At 48.4% G+C, this 9,319-nt stretch overlaps 1 protein-coding gene across 4 annotated transcripts in view; it reads right to left on the bottom strand.

Annotated features, from left to right (window-relative positions):
* The window catches only part of PPARGC1A (PPARG coactivator 1 alpha), a 449,981-nt gene that overhangs the window by 127,123 nt on the left and 313,539 nt on the right, over positions 1–9,319 (bottom strand). For 2 of the 4 annotated variants that reach the window (XM_081958954.1, XM_081958955.1), the window contains exon 1: positions 5,534–5,693. The exons of the other annotated variants lie outside the window; for them this stretch is intronic. In XM_081958954.1, the coding sequence (XP_081815080.1) occupies positions 5,534–5,581 (48 nt within the window). In that variant the 5' untranslated portion in view covers positions 5,582–5,693. Of the gene's footprint in view, positions 1–5,533; positions 5,694–9,319 lie in introns of those variants that run through there. 4 annotated transcript variants of the gene reach the window in all.

Genomic DNA, 9,319 nt, shown 5'->3' with positions numbered 1-9,319 from the left:
TGAAGAAGTTGAAGACCACCTCATATCATCTTGATTTAAGTGGGAAATCAATTCAACACCCAACCAATTGTTTAAGACTGCAATTTTTCAAGCCAACATTTCGAGGCCAAAGAGGATACTTGTAGGAAGCAGGTAAACAGATCCCGGAGTAGGCAAGGAGGAAAGTGAAGGCTTTGGCATAATAATGTCTTTATTCTTATCCCTCCGGAGCGTTCAGTGGTAATCACCCAGGGGTTATTTGAGGTATCCATGTACTACTCTCCATAGATCAGGTTTAAAGGAATTTTTTTTAAAAAATTTTTTTAAAAAGGTGTCGGGGGGGCGACACCTAGGAGCAGAGCCTTCTCTGTGATGGGCCCAGCCCTGTGGAATGACCTCCCCCGTGACATCAGGATTACCTCCGATCTCCGCTCCTTCTGTGTAAAGCTTAAGACCCACCTTTTTGCACTATCTGGCCTGGCTCAACCGTAGTCTTTCTTATCCTCCTGACAGTCCTTTTAAATTTTAATTAATTGTGTTATTATTACGGGGTATTTTAATAGCTGGTTTTTAATATTCTGATTGTGATGTAATTGTTACCTCCTCCGTGCATGTATGTCTCTGTATATGTGTGTATTTAGATGTTTATGTGTTTTTATGTTTTTATCTGTTTTACTGTACGCCGCCCTGAGTCCTTTGTGGAGAGGGAGCGGCTAACAAATTAAAATTATTATTAATTATTATTATTATTAAAAAGATTCGCCAACATTATGGTACGGAGGCTGGGTGGGCTAAGAGGAAAAGTATCGTTTTCTACATACACAAATAAAACGGTTGACTGCGGGAAATATCTGTCATTTGTCCGAAAAACTAAAACACTTAGAAAACTCTTCTCCAAGTGGGCCTGGTGAATGTTAAAAGTTTAACACCCGTGTGTGTGTGTGTGTGTGTGTGTGTGTGTGTGTGTGCGCACGCAAAACTGCTAGCCAAATTATTTCTCCTTCCCCTTCTCTTTTTTCCTTCTTCTCCTTCATTTCCTTCTTCCCCTTCTTTTCTTCTTCTTCTTCCTCTTCCATTTCTTCTTCTCCCTCCTCCGCCTCTTCCTCCCCCTCTTCTTCTTCTCCTTCCTCGCCTTCTCCTTCCACTTTCCTCCTCCTCTGCTTTCCCTTCCTCTTTTTCTTCCTCCTCCCTCTCTTCTTTGTCTTCTCCTCCTCTTCCCCTTTTCCTTCTCCTTCTTCCCTTCTTCTTTTTCCTCCTTCTCCATCTCTTCTTTTTTTTCTTCTTCCTCTCCTCCTCCCCTCATTGCTCTTCCTTTCCTCCTCCTCCTCCTCCTCCTCTGCAATCTCACAAAAAGTACACACACACACACACTGGAAAAATGACCCGCAGAGACCATTTTGAGGCCAAGTAAGAAATAACTATGTAGTAGTAGCATTCGTGATGGTGTGCTTGTAAAATAGACACCACTCCGTGCAAATTTTCATGTAGGTTGACCGACTGCAGTGTTGCTTGTAACAACAGGGGGGGGGGGAGAGGAGGAGGGAACCATTGGTGGAAGAGGGAGAGTTAGGGAATGGGGAGGGAGAGGTCAGAGAGAGTAGCCCAAGTGAAAGAGAGGGGGGGGACACCCAATCCATTCTTGTCCATGTTGACATGGTAATAAAATTAATCCTCCTGGATAGAGCCTGGCACTTCTGACTCCAGACACATTAACAGCAAGTGTTCCTGCTATTAGTTTAGCTTTGGCCTTTGGGTGATGCCAGGTTGAACATGGTAAGTCTTCAAACTGTCCTCGTTTGACTTGTAGATGTTTGGCATTCGCTTCTCTCTCTCTCTCTGCTTCTCTTTCTCTCCTCTCTCCCTCTCTACTTCTCTCTCTCCTTTCTCTCTCTCCTTCTCTCTCTCTCTCTCTCCTCTCTCTCCCTCTGTCTGTTTCTATCTCACTCTCCTTTCTCTCTCTCTGCTTCTTTCTTTCACTCTGCTTCTACTTCTCTCTCCTTTCTCTCTTCATCTCTCTCTCCTTTTCTGTCTCTCCTCCTCTCTCTTCTCTCTCAGCTTCTTTTCTTTCTCTCTCTCTCTCTCTCTCTGCTTCTCTCTCTCTCTTTGCTTCTCTCTCACTATCCTTCTTACTCTCTCTCTCTCTCCTCTCTCTGCTTCTCTCCTTTTCTCTCTCTGCATCTCTCTCTGCATCTCTCTCTCTTCTTCTTCTCTCTCTCCTTTTATGTCTCTCCTCCCCCCTCTCTCTGGCAGGTGCACTTTCTGCATTTTCCCCCACCCACTTTTCATGGCTCCCATCATAGGGCCAGGGCTTCCCAACTATACAACTAATCCCCTAGGAGGATTTGGGGATGGAGAGAGCCTTCCCCGAAATGCAAGGGCTAGTTATGGGACCTTTCCTGTGGACTCCCTTCCCCTCCCTTCCACCTCCCTGGGGGGCTCAGTGGAAAAAGCCAACAATAAATATGAATCGAATCGTCACAATTAAGCCGACTTCTCCCATAACCTTTAGGGAGGTTCCAGTCCTTTTGAAGGTAATTTTTTTTTAAATAAAGTGATTTGGGGAAGAGGGAAAGTGGGGGGGGGGAGAAAGGCAGGCTAATTCCCACTTTATTAATGAAAACAATAATCTGCATTTAACAAGGTTGTTTAAAAGAGAGCGAGGAGGAAGGTAACTCTGTACTGGCAGAATCTCCTTTGCAATCATTTTCCATCCTCCTTGGATATCCTGAAAACCCTCCAGGGAGGCTGATCTGGTGTTGGGATACAACACACACACACACACACACACACACACACACACACACACACACACACACGAAAGACGACGGAGCCTTCTGTGCCGTAAGTCCATGCCGAGTATTTGAGCCCTTTTGGTATGGAGCCAGAAGTACTTTTGAGAAACCGAGATGGTGATTCCTCACTCAGCAGCAGCAGCAGCAGCGGTGGCAAACAGATAGTAAACTGGTGACTGCATAGAGAGGGTATCTTTTGCACACACACACACACACTATTCAACAACCTGCCATTTGAAAATGCCACTTTCCTTTCCAAATAAGCCAAGCAATTCACAATTTTCTCTGGCTACCAGGCTGCACGATTAAAATAGACGGCGGTGACCATTTCCACGGCTACCGGTTGGTCCTCCTCACATAAGCTCCAAGGAGCATTAGGAATAATGCAGGGTGGAAAGAGAGGAGGAGGAGGAAGAGGGGGAAGAGAAGAAGCCACGACAACCAACAGCCAATAACTGTGACTCCCAGCTATTCAGAAAGAAAGTAGAAGATTTGGAGACCCCCTCTGTAAAGCCCACAGGCTTAAGAGCTTGGTGCGGGAAGAGCTGCCCAAGACCTATGGATTATCCATAGGCGTTTCCATAGGCATTCGCCTTCTACTTGCAAGTCAAAAGCAGAGATGAGCAAACGGCCATCCGCAGGCAGGCAAACAGAACTTATTTGGCAGAGTGAAAACAAGATATTTAAAGGAGAGGAAGAGGGAGAAAGGAAATAGAGAAAAGAAAGGTGACAGGAAAGGAAGGAAAGAGGAAGGGAAGGGAAGGAAGATAAAAGAAGGAGAATGGGAAGGGAAGGAAATGCACGAAGAAGGGAAGGGAAGGCAAGATAAGGAAAGGAAAAAAGAAAGGAAGGGAAGGAAATGCATGAAGAAGGGATGAGAAGGAAGAGGCAGGGAGAGGGAAGGAAGGAAAAGGAAGGAAGTGGGGGGGGGGGCAGGAGAAAATAATGACTAGGTTGAAAATAACTAAGTCTTCCACCCAAGATCGATTCTCTCCGGTCCAAAAAACCTTCCCAGAGGTTCGCCTGGCAGACTCGCTTCAGATAAAAAAAATCCCCACTCAATCCCGCGGGTGGGTCGGTTGGTTTTCCTTTTTTCCTCTTTTCACCGAAAAGAGCTGAGCCGCAGAAGGAGCCACGGTTTAAGGTTTGGGGGTTTTTTTTTGGGGGGGGGGGAGAATCAGAGGGTCAAAAAAGTTTATCCAAGTTTTAAGAACTTCGGGAGGGGAAGCCCCCACCTCTTCCACTCGGGGCGGCGTGTCTGCGGGTCGGGCTGGGCGCGCGTGGGGTCCTTTGCCTGCCGAGGTTTGCTTCACTTCAGAAACGGGGCGCTTCCCCCCCTCACCTCCCCCCCACTTCCACCCACCCACAATTATGACCCGCAGCCAGCTGCAGTTTTGCTGCCTGGTCCCCCCCCCTCCTGTCCTTATTCACCTTGGTTTTCATTTTCACCAACATCTGGAGCATCCAAACGATCCCGGCTGCATCCTGGGGTCTCCACGGGCCAGCAGCTGCCTTTGGCCGGTTGGATGAACCAGCCAGCCTCGCAACCCCTTCCCCCTTGGCCGCAAAGACCGCCCCAGCCGAGGAAGGAGCGCGTTCCACCGGGCCAACCTGCAACCATCCCCGCGCAGCATCGGATCGCCGTCGCCGGCCGGCCGGAGCTGCGCAGTGGAGGGGATCAAGTTGAAGAGGGGGTCAAGGTCTCCCCCTCGCCGCCGCCCTCCCCACAACTCCCCGTACCCCCCCGGGGGGGTCTTCCGCCCACCAGAGGCCAGCCTTGCAGAGGAGCTCAGCTCCCATCGGGCTTCTGGTGGCCGCTGGAGGGGGGACCCGTCCCCCGTGGAAATAGTTTTCTAGCGCAGGAAATTCCGACGACCCCCCCCCCTCTCCACTCCACCCCACCCGCCCCCTCCCCACCACGGCAGGAGCCGGGCTTGGAAATAAAAAAAGATGCTGAAGCAGCCGAAGAGTAATGTTGAGGCAGGGGGAGGGAGAGAAAGAATGGGGGAAAGAGAGAAGGAATGAGAAAGAGAGAGAGAAGGGGGAGGGAGGGAGGGAGAACAAGAAATAGAAAGAGAATGAGAGAGGGGGGATGAGAGAATGAAAGAATGAGATCAACAGAGGGAGAGACAGAGAGAGGGCAGGAGAGATAGAGTGAGGCAGAATGAGAGAGAGGCAGAATGAGAGAGGGAGAGAGAAGGAAAGCGATTAGCAAGAAAGCCAACCCCAAACGCAGGGGGTCTTCCAGGGAGAAAGTGCTCTCCCCCCCGCCACTTTTTCCCTTCTCCCGGTGAGCGGGGGGGGGGGCAGAAGAGGGAGAAGAGAGAGATGGAATGAGAAAGAATGAGAGCAACCGAAAGAGGGAGAGAGAGAGAGAATGAGAGGCAGAATGAGAGGGAGAGAGATGGAATGAGAGAGGGAATGAGAGAGGGAGAGAGAAGGAAAGCGGTGAGCAAGAAAGCCGCCCGCCAAACGCAGGGGGTCTTCCAGGGGGGAAGTGCTGCCCCCGACCACTTTCCCCCTTCTCCCGGTGAGCAAAGGGAGGAGAGAGAGAGAAAGAGAGAGAGATGGAAAGAGAGAAGGAGAAAGAGGGAGATAGAATGAGGGATAGAATGAGAGATGGCGAGAGGGATGGAAAGAGAGAATGAGAAAGAGAGGGAGAAAGAGGGAGGGGGGCATCTAAGCCGAGGCAGCCCCCCCTCCCCCTCCGTTCCCGGCCGGGCGATGCTCCCCTGCGCCCCCTCCCCCCCCTCCGGGCTCACCTCCAGGTCGCTCCAGCCCGAGTCCTGGTTGCACATGTCCCACGCCATCCAGATCCGGAGTGGCGGCGGCGGCGGCGGCGGAGCCTTTGCGGACCCCCGTCCCCCGGCCGAGCCCGCCCGCCCGCCCGGAGGAGGAGGCGGAGGCGGAGGCGGAGGCGGAGGCAGCCCTTCCCGGAGCGGCTCCCGAGGCAGCCGGCTTACTACTCTGGCCGCTCACGTGAGCCGCCCGGCCGGCAGGGAGGGAGGGGGAGGGGGAGGAGGAGGCGGGAGCCACGCGCGGACCCCCCCCCGCCCGCCCGGGGCCGCCGAGGGGAGGGGGCAGAGCCCGCTGACGTCACGGACAAGGAGGGAGGGGGGAGCGCGCGTGCCCGAGCCTGAGCGAGCCCGCCGCGCACCGGCTGCGCTTGGGGGTTGGGGGGGGGGAAGATGGGCTAGCCTTCAATTCTCCCTTCGGCGGGGGGGGGGGGGGGCTAGGAAATGGTCCTTTTCTTTCCCTCCTCCTCTTCCTTTCCCTCTTTCCCCCCCGTCTCTCTGTCTCCTTCTCCTTATTCTTCCTCCCTCTCTTTGAATGCTTGTCTCCCTCCCTCTTTCTGTCTCTCTCCTTCCCTCTCTCCCCCTCTCCCTGCCTCCCTCCCTCTTTCCCCCCCCCACACCCTCTGTCTCCCTCCCTCCCTTTCCTAAGTCTCCCTCTCTCCCTCCCTCTTTCTCTTCTCTCTCCCTCCCTCTTTCCCCCTGTCTCTCCCTCCCTCCCTTTCCTATGTCTCCCTCTCTCCCTCCTTCCCTCTCTCCCTCTTTCCTATGTCTCTCTCTCCATCACTCCCCCTCTCTCCCTCTTCCTCTCTCTCTTTCTCCCTCTCTCTCCCCCCCCATGCCTCTCCCTCTCCCTCCTTTCTTTTTCCAACTCATGCCCTGCACGCCAGGCATCTGCCCAAATGGAAAAGCCAACATGGAGATGCCAAAAGGAGAAGCTTGATCCTTACAGGGAGGAAGGGAGGGAGGGAGGGAGGAAGGAAGGAAGGAAGGAAGGAAGGAAGGAAGGAAGGAAGGAAGGAAGGAAGGAAGGAAGGAAGGAAAAATATCCTCTGCTCTCTGCTAATGAAGAACCCCCCCCCCAAATTTGAAAAGAAAAGTTTAAAACTGCTCCTGGCAGTCAGGAGAAAGAAAAACAGGAGATAAAAAGCTGCAAAACACTGGTGCATTTTCTTTCTTAAAGGACAGACAGACGGGAGAGTTGAAAATTTTGGATTTTTCTCCCCCTGCAGTAGTTAAATCCAGTTTACTCCGAAATAGTTAAGCTTCAACGCCAATATAGCCCCCCTCCCCAAAATCACACTTAGCCTCTCCTGGAAATGCAGGTGTTAAATCCTTTTTCCTGGCCTGCTTAAGCCTTTCCTGCCTGTTTCCCTTGTGCAGATACACTGCTCCTATCCAAGGGAGCTCTCTTTAACCCAGGTGAGCCGGTGGGAGGGGGGAATGCATGAATGCTGCAGTCAGTGGGAATCACACTTTGGAAAGGGGGGGGGGATGTCAACCTAGGGGAAAACATTTCAGCTTAGTTAGGCAACAATACACCCCCAATACATATTATTCTTTTTTTAAAAAAAATGATGCTTACCTCTATTTTCATTTTTTAATCCTGTGCTTTTACAACTCTCTAGCAGTGCAGGCTATGGTGAAGGGCTCAAGGCCTGGAGAAAAGGGGGGAAACTCTTTCTAGGGAATATCAGGCGGTTTCTTTTAATCTGAACACCCCCAAAAAGTCCTTGTGTTGCCCACAATAAATTAAATAAAATGTCTGCTTGCATCCATCCGTCCCCCCCTTTGTATTTCCCTGCAAAAGTCGTTTTGGTATAAACACCACAAGTTGCTTGGCTATGCCAGGCTGACCTGGGCTGTGCGTTTTGCAAGCAACTCTACACACACACACACACACACACACACACACCTTTTCCTTCCATGTTTCGCACTTGTCAAATAATGTTCGAAAGCAGGCAAAAAATGGAAGTAGAAAAATTGGTTTTTAAAGATCAAAACATTTAATAAAAATTATTTTTTTTTTAAAAAAAAGGAAGAGCTAAAGGACCAACTTGAAAACAGAACTTCCTGGCGAAAATCTACCTGTATGGTTGCTAAGAACTGACACCAACTGAATGCACTTAATCACATTACAAATGATTTCCAAGCAGATCTGTGGATGCTAAACAAAATTTTGCTTATTATGTCTATTAAACGGATAAATAACAGTAGTTTAATGTTTAGTATATATTTGAAACTATCTTATACTCACCATATGTATCTTTGTGAATTCAGTAGCATTATACTCAAGTCCTTTTGTTAAAACAAAACGTTTAAAAGAGTGTAATATAAATTATTGCAGCACAAACAGAAAAAAATAATGAAAAAAAGGAATCTACAGACTACATATTGATTAAAATAAACATAATAAAACGGAAGAAAAAATAAATAAAGAAAAATGAAAGAAAGAAAAAGAAAAATAGGGAGTACCTTTGGTGGGAAGGGAACAGACCTTGGACAACTGTTCTTTAGCTGTTCCCTTCATCTGGCAGCTCTGCGCATGCGCACACTGGGAACAGGCTCCAGCTGTTCTTCTGCCTCACTGATGTCTGACTCTGAAGGCAGCTGATAACTGGCATACGGCCCTGACCCCTCTCTGCCTCCGACACAGAGCCCTCACCAGAGCCTTCCCCAGACCCCAGCACTGGCCAATGCTCCTCCCCAACCCTCCTCACTCTCTGAATTGGCTGCCATCTCCACTGGTGGGCCATAACAGACATTACATTACAATTCCTGCACCCCTTTATAACAATTACAATTCCTGCATTTCCTATTTCTTTTTTTAAAAAAAACAGGAAAATATGACAATTCACAATACAACATTCTACCTGGGATTCCCCAGAATTATTTAACGGTAAGGATGATGGATGCCCTGAGCCCTGGAAATAATCACCAAATTTTTTCCCGAGAAAACTTTCTAACATGAAGCATTCAATCCGCGGCTATTCCTTATAGTCATAACCCCCATTAGTCTGAATAGACCTGGCATTCTTATTAAAAGCTCCAGCATCAAAGGCAAGGCATTCAAAATAAATGAACCAGAATAACTCTTCGCTATTAATTAATTTAGGGTATGGGAATTCATGGGTCCTTTTTGTCTTCTCTTTTTCCTTTTTTTCTGGAGGGTGGGTGGGTGGCAAAACGTTGAAATTTTGAAGTGTCCACAATTCAGGGCTCAGCCTCATGAAAAACACTAGAATTCGTTCGAGAATGGAAAGATAAGACTTCCCATCCAAAAGGCTACATATCCCCCCCCCAAAAAAGGGGGGGAGAAATACAGTATCCTGTCGCCTTGGTTGTGCATCTCATATCCAATTTCCTCCATACCTAATCAAGCTCAAACTAGACTTACCCACGCCATTATCAAGATCAAGGAGAACCCATCAATCAAGTTTGATATGCCATAAGTTTTTTTTATTTTTACCGATTTTTTTTAAAAAGCTCATTGAAAATTATACTCCTTTCTAAATGCCTCTTCAAAATCTATCTATCTATCTATCTATCTATCTATCTATCTATCTATCTATCTATCTATCTATCTATCTATCATCTATCATCTATCTATCATCTATCTATCTATCTATCATCTATCTATCTATCATCTATCTATCTATCTATCATCTATCTATCTATCTATCTATCTATCTATCTATCATCTATCTATCTATCATTTATCTATCTATCTATGTATCATCTATCTATTATCTATCT

The sequence above is a fragment of the Natrix helvetica genome (genome assembly GCF_964273705.1).
Source record: "Natrix helvetica genome assembly, chromosome: 7".
NCBI lineage: Eukaryota > Metazoa > Chordata > Lepidosauria > Squamata > Natricidae > Natrix > Natrix helvetica.
This window is presented reverse-complemented; position numbering and strand designations above follow the sequence as displayed.